Source organism: Neolamprologus multifasciatus, chromosome 11 (genome assembly GCF_963576455.1).
Source record: "Neolamprologus multifasciatus chromosome 11, fNeoMul1.2, whole genome shotgun sequence".
Lineage (NCBI taxonomy): Eukaryota > Metazoa > Chordata > Actinopteri > Cichliformes > Cichlidae > Neolamprologus > Neolamprologus multifasciatus.
In genome coordinates, this window is record NC_140449.1 from 12762202 (window position 1) to 12780365 (window position 18164).

General features: G+C 40.6%; 1 protein-coding gene and 1 long non-coding RNA gene across 2 annotated transcripts; both read left to right on the top strand.

Annotated features, from left to right (window-relative positions):
• The first annotated feature begins 842 nt into the window (after positions 1 to 842).
• On the top strand, positions 843 to 5046 carry LOC146507929 (uncharacterized). The gene is made up of 7 exons (XR_014876653.1): positions 843 to 903; positions 2355 to 2399; positions 2494 to 2526; positions 2908 to 2922; positions 3117 to 3191; positions 3314 to 3335; positions 4510 to 5046. It is a non-coding gene; the product is annotated as an uncharacterized LOC146507929 (long non-coding RNA).
• Positions 5047 to 5364: 318 nt separating this feature from the next.
• On the top strand, positions 5365 to 15645 carry fxyd3 (FXYD domain containing ion transport regulator 3). Its single transcript, XM_085176044.1, has 8 exons — positions 5365 to 5589; positions 11549 to 11582; positions 12385 to 12417; positions 12602 to 12625; positions 12881 to 12955; positions 13066 to 13102; positions 13548 to 13591; positions 14932 to 15645. Exons 2-8 carry the CDS (start codon positions 11549 to 11551, stop codon positions 14949 to 14951), a joined length of 267 nt encoding a protein of 88 aa, XP_085032170.1. The 5' UTR covers positions 5365 to 5589; the 3' UTR covers positions 14952 to 15645.
• The last annotated feature ends 2519 nt before the right edge of the window (positions 15646 to 18164 follow it).

Here is an 18164-nt window from a genome sequence, read left to right on the forward strand (position 1 = left end):
TATTCTCTTTTAGTAGATGGGTCACACGATATAACAGTGACCCAAAACATACTGCCAAGGCAAGAAAGGGCTAAAGAAGAAGCACATTAAGATCATGGAGGGGCTTAGCCAATCCATAGCAAATCCATAGAAAAACCTGTGCAGGGAGCTGAAGCTTCAACTTGATTTAGTGTTTCTGTAAATACGCTAGAAAATCCAACCTGGGACAAAAACTCAATGCATTTAGGCATGTAGACATGGTCAAGATGACCAGCATCAGAATGAGAACGGAAGGTGATGTAAGTGACTTTGAAGGAGACATGACCGGACAGTCTGAGTAATTCAGAAACTGCTGATCTTTCGGAAATTAAAGAACTGAAGGCAAAAGGGACCTAACCTGTTGCGAGCAAGGTGGTCTATATGCTACTGTCAGGGAGTCGGTGTGTGTATTTTCCTGACTTCTATTCACTCTGAAAGCAGCAGGGACAGCAAATGAGTCTATTTAAAGGATTCATCGACTCACCGTTATGTCAAAGCATCCTTTGCAGTGCTTAGCTTAGAGCATGATAATAATGTCTGCCAACATATATAACAGAGTTTCTCAACTACGTCTAAAAATGTCCTCTCTGAGGGACATTATGATAGGCTTTGTTCCTGCTATCCCCATACACACGCAGATGTTTATGTAGCAACACTGACTTTGGTCTCTGATACATGTGTAAATGCGTCAACACAGCAGCCAATCTCACATCCACACCGGACACATGTACACACAATTGTTTATATCCCAAATAAAGAGGAGGAGGAGGAGGAGGGAGCACTTAGTCAGGTAAAATAAGAAAGACGCTTTTAACAAGACAGTGTCTTAGAACATTGTCACCACACACACCGTTGCTACTGAACCATCAGCTCAGGTAAGCACAGGTATGGTGCAGCGAGGCACGGTGGGAATTAGGACTTAGGAATCAGGCGCCAAGGTTATGATTCTTTTTAGTTGCTGTTCAGTGATGGTGTACGTGTGCTGAGCTTGCTTTAAGAGAGTGCTTAGCAAGTCATTTTTGTTTTGTAGACTTGTTAAGGGCATCTAGGATATTTGGTTCATTTATAGCACTCTAGAAATATGCACCGAGTCTTCCAATGTCATTTAGAACTTGGGGATGACACTGAGGGTAATTTCCTCGGACCCCATACATTTTAAAAGACTGCACAACTTTTTATTTTTATTTTTCCATATTTAGGATGTTTTTTGTCTTGGTGTCTTCTTCGCATATCCAGAATTGAAAAGTCAATTCTGGATAGATCAAATCAATGATCTTGTAAAAATGAAAGTGAATGTGTTTCAGTGCTCTGTTCTATGTGTTGCTGCTCTGTTTTCTGATGGGCAAATTATGGTTCAGCCATTCTAGTGCACTGGCGATCCATTGGCAGTCTGAATGTAGCTTCAAACAAGCAGTCTACCTACCTAGTACTACTTGTGTTTTGCTTATTGGTCCATCGGTGAGCCATAGAGAACTACAAAGTTATAGCTTACAAAGAGCTGAAGGGAAACTGAGAAAAGTGTCTACTGCAACCACGGTCTGTTTGTTTTGGGGTTGTTGTTGTTGTTTTTTTCATTTTTGATGGGTTTTTTTCCAAAATTCTCCCATTCCCATAAACTCCGTTATCACTCTCTGCCGTTGGGATTTTGGATCAATGCATGGTGGAAAAAAATCAGACAGCATATTTATGCATCAAGGTGTTTTTTGATCTTCTTGACAGGCAAATCGGATGTGTTTTAAAAGCACGAGGTGTCTTTTATCTTGCTGGGTTTTGTGCGTGGTTTGAAAAGAGGCATGGCTGTTAAAAATCCAAACAGTGATGGAAAATCACTTTTAGCGAGAGAGAGAAGAAGAGCCAAAAAGAGAAAAGGTGCTAAATTTCTAGAATGCCTCGACTCTTGCCAGCCCAGGGGTCTTCCAAGGTCATTCAGAACTCGGGGATGACGCTGAGGTTAATTTCCTGAGACACCATACATTTTAAAAGACTGCAAAACTTTTCTTCTTTTTTTTTTCCACTGAGCATGTTACTTCCAAAACAAACGATACTGGAAAGCACATGACAGCATTCATCCAGTTGCAATGAACATTTGCAGAGCTGAGCGTAGGCTGAGGAGGACCCGCTGGGTTCCTCCCCAAAACAAAAAGCGATCCGCTGTTTACTCTCCAAACACTCGGAGTGCATCCCTGCTGACGAGACACCGACCTCTCACACGGCAAGGGCAATCTTCCCGAGGAGAGGGCAGAGCGTGCGCTGTTTGGCTCTCTTATGTATACATGTGAGAAAAAGTGATGTCTCGCAATCGTGTCTCACCATTTCTCTCCGTCTGTCTCATTCAGTTGTGTTGAAGATGGGCCATCTCACTCTTGTGGCTTTTCTCACAGGTAAACAAAACAAAAATGCAGAAAATGACATTAAAGACAAAGTCCACATAAAATCCATAGAATTCATATTTTATCACCCTTGCTTCTCTTGCAGTGCTGATCAGCCTTTTTGTGGAAGCCGAAGCAAGTAAGGTCAAAACTATGTGCACCTAACCTTGAGAATGGGTTTGTCGCAGTCCTGGTTTATAAACAAGCCATCCACAAATGTATTTCTCCCTACAATCAAAGTCATTCTTCTGCAGCCCTGACTAATATTTTTGGAGTCAAACTGTTTGCAGAAGGTCATCACAGAGCAGATAAATCAGTTTGCTTAGTTCTAATAATAACTACTCAACTGATAATTCACAGAATGTCATTACCACTCCATATTTATTTATTTCTATTTGCTTTACATTCTCTCTTTCCTCTGGTTCGAGTAAACCAAATGCTGTCACACTTCACGACTATTTCAAATTTGTCACTAACTTCTTTTTCCCTCTCTTATATCGCCTCCTTCATGTGTCTGAAGATTCATTTGTTTACAGTAAGTGTACACGCTCTTATTTCTTTTAGCATATACAATTTAAAATCTATCACGTCAATAATATGTGCTCATTAAAAAGTTATAAAAGAACAGAGTATGACAATGTGTATTCTGTTCAGTTTAATCCATATTATAAATGAAAATGTGCTGGTTCTCTGCTTGATTTGCGGATGTGATTGCTTTGCATCAAACAGACTATGAAAGCCTACGGATTGGAGGACTGGTCTTTGCCATCTTGTTGATCAGTGCAGGAGTCGGTTTTTTGCTTTGTAAGTACTGTAATCGCAACAAAAGCACACACATGGACAAAAATGTACCTCTGAACCTCTGTAGAAAAAAAAGGTCACTGTAATTGAGTTGGGACTGACTACATCATGGTTTCTCTCCACAGATGGCAAATGCAAGAAGAGAGGGTAAGCTTTTCTTTTTGTGTCTTTTTTAAGCCTCACTTTGTAAAATAAATTGAGTGTAGGGCTGCCATGATTAGTCGACTAGTCACGATTACGTCAACTATCAAAATTGTCGACGACTGATTTAATAGTCGATGCGTCGTTTGAAGCTTTGTAAGATCACAAAAGACGCAGGAGTAAGTAGTAGGATTTAAGAGTGTAATAACGGAATGAAACAGAAGATGGCAGCACTGCATGTACAAGGATGCCAGCTGCCGTTAAACCCCGAAGAAGAAGAAGCTGTGTCCCAGAATTCATAGCGCAGCCCTGCTCAGTTTCCAACAATGGCGGCAGCTAGTTAGTTTTAATATTACTCTTATTATTCTTTCTGGTCACAAAATAAACGTTTAACATATTTTCAGGCGAGAATGTAGCTGTGTAAACTTGAAATATCTGCTCAGTTTATCAAGACACCACATATTTTCAAAAGCGCTCTGACGTTTTCAGAAGTGTCTGTTACCCACTAGCTCGATAGCTAGCTGGGGTTCAAGGCTCACTAGAGCCTGTGAGAACACCGGACTCCCGGCAAATCGTTTTCAAACCCACGGCTGTCTTTCGCTACTCAGGTTAAACATGATATATAAGTCACTTAGATAACTTAAAATGTTATTGTTTGGCTTTTTTCAGTATTTTATTTGTTCCTGAGTAAATCGGTTTGGCTGAGATTAAAGTTATAGTTTTTACACAGCTGAATAAATGTCAAGCAGACAACTGATTATCAGAAGTGTGAGATGCTCGAGAATATACTCCGGTGTCCTGTTATATTTTAGATAGCAAGGAGCAGACGGCTGAGTTTATTAAAGTCCACCGAAACAATCTGCAAATTTCATTTAAATTTAATAAACTATCATCTTGTCTTTACTTTTAGTTAGCACATACCTTAAACACTTAAAGCTGTAAGCTAATGATAGTTATATAAGAGCAGATGCATGCTGGTGCAATAAGCTATACGTTTTACGTTCAATGGATGCATGATCTGATTAGTCGACTAATCGCAAAAATAATTGGTGACTAGTCGACTATCAAAATAATCGTTTGTGGCAGCCCTAATTGAGTGACTCTTATTTATTGTCTCCATCTCTGTCTTTCTGTTGAAACTTCACTAATTACTTCCTCTCGCTCCTCTGTCACTTTGTAGAAAACATACTGACAACAGCAGTGAAATCTGATCTGATGCTTGACAAACCGGTTTTGGCCTTGGAAGAAGAGCTGGCAGGAGATGGGGCGGAGAGATTGACTGCCTCCTGAGAGCAGGGGGTTCAGAGGAGGCTCACCTGCTCAGATACCTGTGTGAAGACACATCCTTTTTTTTCTTTTTTTTAAATCAAGTACTGCTCAAATTTGACATCACTTCCTTCCAGTCTGCTAGAAGGAGATGCAAAGAGAAAAAGTAAATGTCCACTTCTGTGCTGATACGTTGATGTTTATTTTTGTAAATACACACTCATCCCTGCATCATATCCAGTCTGCCATACATGTGGTGCTTCTTTAGTTCTTAATATTGTATTAAATAATACACAGTTAGCATTTTAGCATTACTACCTGCTGTTTTGATCAGTCGTCCATACTGATGCTGTCGAGCTCTAAACTATTGGAATAATCATGAAAAGTGTATTCTGTCAAATATCCTGAGTCAATTCGAAATTAAAGTCAAAATAAATGTCGGTGTCACTAACCAAGAGTCTCATTTTCACAACTTCCCTAGAGCAAATTAACAAACTTTCATTTCCAGCAGTAAAATAAGACGTTATTTCATATTCAACTGTAATGGTGACTATTGCTATTATTACAGCACTTATAAAATTATTAGTGCCCGTTTTTGTAAACATACATCAGAGATCGGAGGAAAAGCCAACCCCGACCCCACAAACCTCGTCGTCCTTCTCCACAACCAAACATTCCCCTCCTCTCCAACTCTCTGCGCTTACAGCTGACTCTGGATCAGCTTCCACACCCAGCTCTTCTCCAGCCGCCAACCCTTCTGCTGACAAACGTTACCCCAACAAACTGACCTGGGATCAGGATACGGCAACAAAGCTCCAGCAGTTTAAACTCTGCCCCCTTTTCCCTAAAACCCAGCCAACCTGTTGAGTGTCACGGAGTGCTGAAGGCAGGGTGTTGGCGCAGCGCGTGGAGAGAAGTCGCAGTTTCAGTGTCACGTATCCGTCCGCTCGTGAGAAATTTCCTCGTGATTTTCTTGTCGCTGCTAAACACAAAGGTAAGTGCCGAAACAAATACATTAGCTCACATTTCTCACAGCAGTGACGCCCTCGTCTATCCTTAGTTGCGGGAATTTGTTGATGAAGTTACGTTTTTTTCGTCAGTTGAAAGCGTTAATCTCATTCCGGGCTAATTGTAGGGTCACGTAACATTTAGGTTGTCATCTTAGAAAATAAGAACTTTTGGGGGGAAAAAAATTTTCTTATTGTGTTTTTTTTACACTTAAAGGTTCAAATAAGACGAGTAAATACAACGTAGGCGGAAAAGCAGAGCGTCAGGCGCCTATAACGTCTATTTGGCCGTTTCCATCGAGCCCACCAGTGCCAGGACAACGGGACTGCACGCGCTTATTTGCGTGCGTGTGTCCATCACCTTCTTTGCTATTTTTTAAGTGCTCAACAGGCTTAATGTACACCAGCTTTTTGTATATAGGTCCTTGTTTAAATTCATCAGATAAGAGGAAAAACTCAAAGGAATATTTGCGGCATATTTTATCGCACCAATAAGGAGTTGAATTTTTAAAAAGCGCACATTATTTTTCCGTTTTCGGTTGTAAGCTTTCCTACTTTAGACTTTCATACTGTAGGCTGTATACACAGTCTTTTTTTAACAGGACTGCAAAATGGTATGTGTGACCAGCTGATAAGCAGAAGTGACTGTGTGCCACCAGGACAGAGTGGGACAAGGACACAGGCAGTCAGATTATGTTGCACAGGACATGCATAGCATGCTGCTAATTTATCAAAGCAATCATTTGATCGTCATGGTTTACAGACTGTGCATGTGCAAAGAAGACTCTGCAAGAGCACAAGGAATTCAGATATGGAGCAAACAAGTTAGCTTTCCACCAAAATAAAGCCCTCACAGAACCAAATAACCACAGTGAGGCTGTGAAATGTGTTGTGCAAAGCCATGATGGGAGTGCTGCAGAGCAAATGTACTCTGTGGAAAATGATGATCAGCTCTCTCCCAACAGTTCTTCCCTGTTTTTCCAGTGATATAAGCTAGGGGGCACACATTAGGATAATAGGCTGATGATATAATAGAAGAGATGGTAAGAGGACAGGACAGAAGCTAAATAAGATGATCTTGTGATGATAATAACTTCACTTATATAGTCAAAGTATTTGCAATGGAGTTTTCTTTCCTTTCTTAGCTGAGACAGACTTGTCTGGACGTCCTCTCCTCCTCATGTAAATTACAAAAGCCTAGAAAGAAAACGGGACCAGCAGTGGAGAGAAAAGGGAGGATGAGGAAGAGCTCTTAGGTGGCACACTTGCTGCTCACCTTTCCTAATTGCATCAGTTCAGTGGCTGACAAACACAAATTTAGAAACTGCAACAAGAAGACATTGATTTTAGATCAGCCATGTGACTGTGACCTTCAGAGCATTTCCTTTCCTTCTCTGGGATAATGTTGGAAGAGAAACAGATGATAGAGGTCTTCCAAAAAAGTTTGTTCGAGCAGCTGCTAGTCAGCACTTGGGAGATTGATGGGTGTAAGAGGAGGTTAAATTATGGAAATGTACTGTCTTTGTTGATCTGCTGAGTATGACTCTACAACATAAAGACTGTTTCTAGCCGCTCACTGTGGTTTTCATGAGTGATTCATGGCTTTAGTATGCTCCACTCCCTCTCTGTGTCCCTCCTCTTCCCCTCTCTTACCCAACCGCACTCTCCCTCATCTTCCTCTCTCCCACTCACTGTCAGCTTAAATCCTACTTCAAAACTTTATGTCATGTGATGTATTTCTTGCCCTTTTTTCAGTTTTGTCGCTCTTTCATTTTCTTTGCCAGTGCTGATCTCCTCCACCTCATGCCTCTTCCTTCCTTTCTCTGTTGCTTGTTTCTCTTTACTTGTCAATGGAGTCCACACAGTTTTGCAATAACAGATCCCATTTTGTGGTTGCTGTTTTCAGCTTGCATTTGTGATCACACATTTTATTTCCAGCCTTTCATTTCTGGAAAATCATCAAACGCCGGAGTCACAAAGTGAAGGGAGGTTCTGCCCTGTCTTGGGCGAGTAGAGGAAAAGTAGTGGTCACATTAAAGCGAGTTCACACTCTGTGCAGTGTGTTTCTTCGAGGACAAAGACTTCCCTGTTGGTGTGTGACTCGTACAGGATGTTTTGCATACTGGAATTCACTGCTTCTAATTTAGGAATAAAAAAATGCCTTTGAAAATAGGCAGCTGGCTTTGTAGTGCATTACATGACCCCAAGCACACCAGTGTCCAGCATTCAAACAGGTGGACGGGGGGTGGGTGGATTGTTAGAAGACAGAAACAGAAACCAAGTCATACATGCTGTAAACACACACACAGTAGAGGAAGCTCTGATATTAAGACTTAGAGTGTAGTTATAACGTACTGCATGCATGTGTTTTTCATACACGCGTACTTGTATCACTGATTCATTTTGTACTTTACCCTTGTGGCTCAAAACATGGTTAAGCAGCTTAAGAATGATCTGGTGGAGCTGGCAGTTGGCTCACATTCAAAGCCGAGGTGCTCACATGTTTGTGTGCTTTGCTCATTTCATTCCCCAAAGATCATCTTCTTGACACTGAATGGTAGCCGAGGAGCGCTCCTTGTGTATTTTGGATCCCCACGATCTTTCCTGCAGTAGCACCAACACAAGGAAAAAATTCTGATTACAAAATGTTCACGTTACTTAAAAATCAGTTTGCACAAGCTGAACACACTTGTTAGCAGAAGTCGAAGTGGAACGTAGCTGAAGTTTATTGCGTAACCTCACTTGTAGAAAAGGGAGGAGAAGGAGTGTTGGGCGGAAAAGGGAAGCTCACCATGGGCTCGAGTGTATAGAGTAGAGAGCCTATCTTCAAGGGAATTTGTAAGGGAAGGGATAAACGAGAGAATGCTGGGGAAAGTGCAAGGACGTGACGAAGCGTGTCCAGGAACTGAAGAGTGTAGAGAATAGAGGAGAGGTCTAAATCGACTGGAGGGCACTGGAAGGGTAACAGGAGCTTAAAAAACAGAAGAGCTGTATGAAACAGCAGTGTTTAAACAAACATGCGATTGCTGAACACTTTCTGATGAGGACGGAGAAGATGAAGTGAAAAAAGCAATGGGTGAAAGGACGCAGCAAGAGAGCATGAGACGGAGTGTAAAGCAGAGGGATGCTCCGAGAGCTGACAACAAAACACGAGGGATAGTCGGAGACAGGCGGGGAGAGCCAGAACAGAAAGCTCTTTATCCTTGGAGCAGAAGAAGCTCCACGGGGAGTTGGTGCCTGCAGTTGTGAATATAGGTTTTTAGTGGTTCTCTGGAAACATTTGTAATTTCTAAGTGGCCTGAAACCATAACTAAATTAGGTCAGAAACAACAGGATGATTAGCCAGTGACTCTTGTAGGTTTTTAAACAAAAATACAATATAGGTTGATGTTTCCAGCATTTACAATTTGAAGATCTGCAGCTTTTCTTGTACTTTTTATACATGAAAAATCTAGTAGTTGTGTAAATGTGAGTTATTCATGAACAATCCGCATATTCTGGCCAAGTTTGAACACTTTACTTACACACCAGGTGGTTTGTTCTTATCTTTCTACAAGTCATGAACACAATGATTGGAATACACACCTCCATCACTTACTGCCTCGCCCCACCCTACACTAACATTTGCGTTAGAATATGATCTTTCAGTAGGAGCTGGGAGGCGCCACCTTTCTCTCCCCTGCCTGACCTTTCAGCTGCCCTTCTTTTTTTCCATCTTTGTTCTCTCTTACTGTCTTTCTGTCTGCTTTTGTCTTTGTTTCTCCCACCTTTCTCTCCCCCCCGGTGCCTTTCTAACTAGGTAAACCATTCTCCAGTGGTTGTTGGCCTGTTTCCAGCAACTGTGCATTCCCCCTGGCTCGCCTTGGGTTGCTGTGGGGAGGCACTGTGATGGAAGCGCTCGTTCTGATCTTCTTTTTCTCCTCTTTGCTGCCAAACTCCGAAATGCTGAACAGGGAGACACATTGTTCTTGCTTACAGTCTTTATAGTGATCACCATGTCTCCTTTCACACAAGCAAAAATGCTAGAAGATACCAGATTAATTGACCAATTTAATCATTTTGTATATAAAATGACATGTGAAAAATACAGATTTTCTCACAGACCCATCAGATCATGGGCAGGTGTCTGTTTTTGTCTAACTGTCAGTCCAAAATCCAAAGGTAGTCTTTCCCATATCAAGTACGGTGGAGAAAATCAATAATTTCTCATGTTTCTCATGAAACTACAGGAAATAGTAGTTTCATGAAAAACAGAGAGTGGTAAATTGTAAGCTGTTACTGGTTTCAGGACAGTTTAGACAAGCTAAGTGGGCCATCAAATGTGACAAGGGGGGTGCATTCAGATCTCCTCTTATGGCAGCCTTTCAGTTCACAGACAAATGCTGCAGCGCATACATGACAGTTTTGCTAAATTTGTGTCCCCCATCTGGTTTGTTTGGTGTAAAGTGGCCGCAAAGCTCAGTCGGAGCCCTCTCTCTTTAATGTTATCTTAACTTTTGTGTCTGGCCTCATGCAAACAACATTCAATCCAAGGCAGTCGTTACTAAAAGCTGCTTCTGTTTCTCCTCCATGGATCAACAGCTTTTCTTCTTGTAAATTTCCACCAGGAGCATGATGGAGAATAATCCCAAAAAGAATCTTGTTTTTCTTGGGGGGAAAAAAAACCTAATCCTGTCAAGATCCCAGATCTTTGCAAAAGTCTTGTAGTCTATGACTGAAAACTCAGACCAACACATTGTCTCAAGATGTCAGGGGATGCCAGCCTTTTTAAAGGTTTCCAATGTATGAATATTTATGCCAAGTGGAAAATTGCTGCCCTGGTTTTTTCTTTCAGGGGTGGGGGTTTTAAGGCGTGTCCTTTCTGAGAACACGCGATACCCCAGCTCCGATATTCCACCTCACACAGCACAAATACCTCAGATAGTGTGTTTAATATGGGTGCCCTTTTCTGGAAATATATTTCTTTATAAACACAAGTTTATAGATGTATCTAGGTCATCTTAGTCTAAGGAGCTTGGAAAGAAAAGCGTCTGGACTTCTCCAAGTTTCTTGAAGACGTTTCACCTCTCATCCAAGAATCTTCTTCAGTTCTAAGGGAACACCATTGCTCCTAGACCTGAAGAAGCTTCTGGGATGAGAGGAGAAAAGTCTTCAAGAAACTTAAAGAAGTCCAGATGCTTTTCTTCCAAGCTTCTCAGGCAACAGTAGAAATAGCTCAAATAGCCAATGCACAGTTCACCATTAAAAAAAGTTGAATTCAGTTGTTTTGTTCTTGTTTTTTCAGACAGAAATAGCTGTGAAGTTTGAGTGCACTTACCATATTCTTGTGGATTTATCCTGTTTATCTGCAAGTGAAAGCTAATTTACAAAGAAGACTGACAGGAAACTTCAAACACCTGGACAGTCACCATAGCTGTGGCCACACAATATATAATGCATGATGACATTAGAATGTGGTCTATATTCAGGCTATAGAACATTAATGCTTCGGTGCTTTAAGATGGCAGCAGTGCAATGCAGTATGCACGAGAGATGTAATTCTCCTGTTGAGGCTCCATTAGAGCACTTTGTGTCCATCAACATCAGCTCAAGTTTCTGTGTGTGAAAATAAAGCAGGAGGGGCCACTTTGTATCCATTTGAATTTGATCGTTTGACTTTGTGTGTGCTTCAAAGGGGACAGATGCATGTCCTGTAAGCGTATCTCTGTGTGTTTAGTCCTTTTACTGCCCCTCAGAAAATACTGTGAGGCTAAATGTTGCATCATGTCTGTTGACTTTGTTGGCTGGTACTAGCCAGAGCCTTGTACTGACTAGAAGTTAATGGTTTCAGTCAACATGCATGCACAAGTGAAACATGAAGTTGCAGACGTGTAGTTTCTGTCTTGTTTTAAGTGGATGTTTCAACTAACTAGAGCTTGTGTTTCTGTCCTTATGTAAATCCTGAAGATGTTGAAGATCTGTGTTTTGGTGTTAATGACAAGTAAGTAAAACTCAAGTCTTTTAATATAGTGTGGGAAAAAAATTGTATTTGTCTTTTTTTTCTTTTTTTTTTTTTTTAATTTCATTCATTTGTTAAATCGGAAAGCATGACCAGTTAGCTTCACTTCCTTCTAACAGAGCTTGCAAGTCTGTCTCCTGTCAGCACATTGTACAAATATTTGAGGACTCCTGATAACGTGGTGGGGGAGAAAATAGACAGAGTTCATGAGTGGCTACAGATATCATCTGGTCACTGATCGCCATTTCAGTCTTGGTTTAATTAGGTTTACAGTAATGCAGTACTGTGTAAAAGTATATGCTCCATTTGCTTTTTGTGTGACCTTGAACCTAACTCTTTCACACAGGGTCAAATAGGTCTGAGTAACTTTTCTCCCATGATAAATAAAATCTTTCTTTTTTTTTAAATTGCATTTTAGTATTCACAATGGTTATATTTGTCTAATAATAAAATAAGTGTCATATATTACATTAAAAAAACAATAAATGAGGAACATTTTCACAGCACCGTATGTGGAACTAATTTCTGACAGTGTCATTTCCATTGGTAATGAAGCGAGGCTTCATCAAGTGGAAACTCAAGATGATATCTGGTGAAACGGAGCTTTATTTATAATTTTAAATACGAAAGCTTTAAGAGGTATTTATGAATTGCCACTGAGAGAATTTCATTGCCTTTCTTTGAATGCTGCATGAAATAGTTTAACATCAGCTTCCACTTTCAAGATCTCTTATCAGCAGCACGAGATTGGCTCTGTTTCACTGTTGTGTCTCATCCCTTCCAGTTGTGTCCCTGGTGTTCGCAGAAGAACAGAACGGTAAGTACAGTCCTGGACGTCAGATTCAATAGAGCCTAATGTTTGAAACCTGTCCTCCTGACACTTAGGCATGCCATGATTTAGTAACTCTGATAATATCATTGATGGTAACACTATTTAGATGTTTCTGAATGTTTCCAGTGTGTCCGCTTTTAACTGATCCTCTTTATTTCTGTTCCTACAGCGGAAGATGACCCCTTCACCTTTGGTAATTATCTGTAAATTTATTACTGTCTTATTTCAGTTGATTAAAGTAAGAAGATGATGCCTTATATTGATTGTTGCACCCTTATATAAAAGAAGAATGCAATATAAATATTGTTGGGTAAATGTCTATAATATTTATTTATTTTGTTGGTGCATCGATTTCAGTCTTGACCTTTTGTCTGACTATTTTTTTTACTTCAAGTTGTTGTTGTTGTTGTTGTTGTTGTCTAATGGCTAACATGATGTGTTCGTGCAGACTATCACAGACTGCGTGTCGGAGGCCTCATCCTAGCTGCTGTTCTCTGTCTCATTGGCATCACCATCCTTCTCAGTAAGTGGCAAAATACTCACAGATACATGCATTGTACAAATATATGCACAGCTATAAATAGACTCCATCAAAGGCACGCAGACATCTTTGCTTCTTTTCTCTCACTTCAGGCGGCCACTGCAGATGCAAGTTCAACCAGAATAAGAGGTGATCTGTCATCGAAATATTTAAAAAACATTTGTGTAACAGGAGTAAACTAACGCTGCGGCCACACTAGAAATGGTTTGCAGCAATGTGCCCACCAGAGACCACAGAAAGTGAATCACATTTGACTACAAGTGACTACAGGTTAAATAACCGCTGGCAACATGAAGCGGCCAGGACCCGAGATAAACTTTTCTCACATTTTGTGTGGCACTTCCAGCTAAGCGATTGAAGCAACTGCCAATGAGAGCACAGGATACTCCTGACAATTGTAGCCTCGAATATCTGCAACCAGCCCTCAGTTTCAAAGCAATGCACAAGAAACAAAGCACTTCCAGTGTGGACGGACCTTAATGGCACTGCATATCAAATATTATTTTGCAAGTCATGTTAGGCTTTTGTTTTGTTTTTTCAACCCCAATTCTTGAATTCTTGCATTTCTTTGCAGGCGGAGGACAGGAAGCAATGCTCAGCAGATGCTTACCGATCAAGGTAATGCATACATCCTGATTAACAACACTCTACCTTATTAACTGGTTCACAAACTAAAGGTGCACCTGTCGACCGGCCAGAGACTGTTGTCCAGCATTCTCACCCTGAATCAGTGACTGACTAGTCAGCCTCACGTGTGTCCGATTACAGGCCAGTCCATTTAATGTCCCATTCGGCACACAGTGTGCAGGCTCCTCTCTGAGAGCAAAGATAAAGTTCTTCAAAGTGGGGGAACAACCACATAAATGTTTATAACAAAAACACTCATTAGACACTTAAACTGAGTGAAAAAGAGGAAAAAAGTTTGATGTCCTGTCATGTGATGAAGTTATAAATATTGGAAATGGAATTTTTTGTTCCTTTACAGGTCACTGTATTTCTGCTTTTTAATGCATACATATGAGTTGTGTGAAGCCGGATAAACAACTTCTTCTCTTATTAAAATATTCACAATTTTATCACCCACTTGGCATCCTGCCAAGATCTCAAGTTATATATACTCGGTCCATCTGCTTCACTGTAGACATCCCCATGTGTCTCACACGCACACACACACTGACAGAGAATGGAAAACGCTCATAGTGCTGGACTGAGATGGCACAGACCTCGCTGTTCAACAGGTGCAGGGACTCTGGGAGTCTGGCAGGCAGAGAAGGGAAGGAGAGAGGAAGGCAAAAAGTACTGCTGTTTCATTTAATTTTTCATTTTTAGTGTTTTTGTTTGTTTTGTTTTTTTAAACACAGAAATATTGTTAATTTGTATACTCTGTGTTGGAGCTGTTGATACTGAGGCCAAGCTGTTTTGATTTTAGCAGCTTTAATATAGGACAAACACACAGGTGGCCCATATGGAAAAAAAACACTGGGTGTGTATACAGGCAACTCAGCAGGATCCCACAGGGACATACTGCACTGATAGGCAGTTTCCACTCACGGGCCCACACACTCTTCCTCTTTCTGACGTTCATTCTCAGATAATGAGCAGCATATAACAAAGAGTGGATTTTCAACAAAGAGCCACAAACATTCATCGTTTTACATAAAATTATGATTGCTACATTGTTACGGCCTCACTTGCCATGATGAGGTTGAGCTGGGGGGTGTTTTTTATTTGTTTGTTTTTGAAGTATTTTGCTTCTTCTTTCCTTTTTTTATTACTATTACTTTTATTAAAAAAGTCACACTTTTCAGTAGTTACTTCTTTAAATATGTTTACTGCTGACACAAGATTCCAGTTAAATCATGCAGACCCTACTAAAGAACCCCGTTTGTGCCTCATGTTGGCGATCATATTTTCAGGAAGAAAGTCAACCATGCTTTCCTTTATGTGTGTCTCTGTAGGTCGTGCCTGCGACTGCTAGATGTCAGCCAGAACACACCGACTTCCCAAATCTGCAAGCAACAGACACCGCAGAGGATGAGCACTGGGACTCGTGACAACCCTCAACACCCTACTGTTGTTTATTTAGAGAGATAAACAAAGAGTAGTCTGTGTGCACCTGATCTGAGGTGTGGCGCTTTCTACCTGAGCTACTGATCTTCAATCCGCCCCTCAACCCATACACCCACGTTCAAAACATTTATATATGTACGGTTTTGCCACTTTCATTTCAATCAGTTTACCTTTTGTGATACTGCACACTGTGTAAAAAATAAAAATGAATAAATCGATATTAACCAGCTGTGATACCCAGCTGCTCACGACAGAAATTGGTCATTGACACAGGTCTTTTTTTATGTTAGTAGTTTTGAATGTATCTAAGTAAAATAGTAGCACAAACCTATCCCCAAATAAATGTCTCACATTACTCCTCATACCTGTACTGTATGTCTGAGTCAAACATTGATGTAGATGTTAGTCACTTACTGTGGCCGGCCTAACCCTGTGTCTGTGCTTTTGTGTGAATTATATGAAATCCATGTATTCATGAGTAATTAGGGTGCTGCTGGGAATTCATCAAAATCTGTTCGTTTCCATGTTTTGCCTTTTGAAAGAGTGTAGTGGATTGCACTGTTCAGAGAGTCATGTTTCTATAAAAGAAATGCTGAAACACCTATGTGCTCTTTACTTCTTACTTTTTTACAAAGGGGCTTTTTATGAAGTTTCAAATGAAGGCCTACTGTACAATACCAGTATACCAAAGGCAGTAATACAGAGACAAAAATCATGTAGTTGTTGAGAGTGAGCTGTGTTGTTTCCAACAACTGAATGAGGCTTAACTGGATATGCTTCTTTACAATTGTGTGTTGTGTGTCTGATTTTCTGAAAGAGGTTTTAAGGAGTAAAGAATTGGAAAGATTCACCTCATGGGTGTAACAAGCTGCAAGCAGTAGGTGTAGTGAAGGTAGATGAATTTAAATACCTCGGGTCAACGATCTGACGCAAAGGGACAGTTTACAACACAGGTGGGGAATAGAGTGCAGGCAGGGTGAAGTGGGTGGAGATGAGTGTCAGAGGTGGTTTGTGACAGAAAATGGTAGTGAGACCTGCTATGATGTTTGGATGAAGGCAGGAAGTCAGTCTGGAAGTAGTAGAAAAATGAAAATTTTCACTGGGAGTGAGAAGGATTAACAAGATAGAAATGATCATATCAGAGGGGCAGCTCAGGTGGAGCAATTTGGAGAGGAATAGCTGGAAATGTGTAAATGAGGCATAGGGCTGTTTAATATGGAGCTGTCGGGGGGGCGGGGCAGAAAGACCACAAAGATTCATGGATGTAGTGTAGGAGGACAGACAGAGGGTTGGTGTGACAGGAGGACGCTAGGGACAGGGTGAGATGTGGCGACCCCTAAAGGGAGCACCCGAAAGAAGAAGTCGACCACTTTTTAAAAGGCTGTGTACCATGTTATGTATCAACTGTTGATTTCCTCATCTGTTGGAAAAAATGTGTAGAAAAGAATTTGAGGTTGAAGTGGCTGTATACAAGGGTGAAAAAGACTACAAAAAAGTATACAATGAACAAAAAATAAATAAAAATGTGTCACACTGTGTCGTGGGATAAAAAACAGACAACCTTAAAGTGGAAATCCTCACATTACACATGTTCAGTGAACACAGGGTGCCACTGCATACACAAAAACAATCCAGAAACTTCCGTAGCTTCTGTCTTTTAAGATGACTTGAGGGGATGTAAAACCTGGTTACAAAGTGCTGTCTTTTCAGTGTTTTCAAGTACACTTAACACTTTAATTGTTTGAAAATAGTTGTGCTGGTTTTTATATCAAAACGGGAGCTCACATAAAGCATCTTGTGTAAGCGTTAAAGGGGTTTTCAAAGTAAGCAAATGAATAGAAGTATAATGAGTGGCCTTCGTAGCCATGTTCTTTCTTCTTTATTAGTAATGCTCTGTCGCCATCTAGTGGACAATCTGTTCCCCCTGCCTGATTAAGGTAGTGAGACCGCATAATGAGCCTTCCAATCATGCGGTGCCCTCATGTTTACCCGTGAGATACAGACTTCCGCAATACTTGAGTAACAAAACTACATGGTGTGTAAGTCTACAGAGAAGAACTCGACATGAGTCGTTCTTTTAATTAACTGTATGACAACTTCAAACCATATGACCATAATATTTCTCAGTTATTCACATAAAGGGCTGTTTTCCAGTTAACTCGCTGTTTTCATGAGAGACCGTCACCCCTGATTATGCCCACCGGGCCGACACATACTATAGGCTCTATAGGTCCTGATTTACATATGTCCAGCCAGCTATTGAGACGGGAAATTAAGCGTATTTGCATTCACAAAATAAAAGCGTACTGCGTTGAAGACCATAAAGAAACAAGACGGAGACACCATTTTGGATGTGGAAATTATACGTGTTGTTGTGGCTATAGATAGGTATTTTCAGGGTTTTATTGTTGATATATGTTTCGTGTGCCCCATATAATCATAAGATTGATTTGGTTAAATTGTACATGTGTCTGTGGAGGCTGAGGGTAAAAATAAGCTTGTTTTCATTCTATATTGTCTCTTCCCCTGTTTCCAGAGCCTACATAGAAAGGCAGGCATCATCTCATTTCCTAACAACCACCAACTAACGGACTAAAAATTACAAATTTTAAACATGTATGAACCCAAGACTTATCTTAAAGCATCACGTCACTTTAACTCCAACCATAATCCCTACCATGACATGTCATGACGCACCCACTTTGCCTGGCAACCACCTAACGACGGACTAAAATTACATTACAGCAGGACCTGAGCAGGGGGACCTTTTGAAGCACATAGTCCTATGCATTTTTCCTAGTTGCGTGTAAATTACATTTATATGTTAACTATAAGGCATTTAATTTTGAAAACCATAATCAAATTCAAGTTATGAAATTGAGTACAGACCCAGCTGTTTGTTTGTTTTGTTGTTGTTTTTTTACTTTTGTATTTTCAGTTTTCTCATTATGACCAATATTGATCAAGACCAAAAATACCGCGGCATGAGCAGGTACAAGATAAAATAAAACCGCGGATATGCTCCGTTGCTCTTTTAATATGAAAGCGGAAGTGTGATATGCAACGATATGCTCGTCGAGGGGCTACGCTGTAGTGATGGGATTTCCGGCTCTTTTTAGAG

What these genes read in the sequence shown, in the direction of transcription:
- fxyd3 (XM_085176044.1), top strand. Translation starts at nt 11,549, where the DNA reads ATGTTGAAGATCTGTGTTTTGGTGTTAATGACAA. An exon ending in TGGCATCACCATCCTTCTCA is followed by an intron (nt 12,956 to 13,065) that starts GTAAGTGGCAAA and finishes CTCTCACTTCAG; the next exon opens with GCGGCCACTGCAGATGCAAG. An exon ending in AAGTTCAACCAGAATAAGAG is followed by an intron (nt 13,103 to 13,547) that starts GTGATCTGTCAT and finishes ATTTCTTTGCAG; the next exon opens with GCGGAGGACAGGAAGCAATG.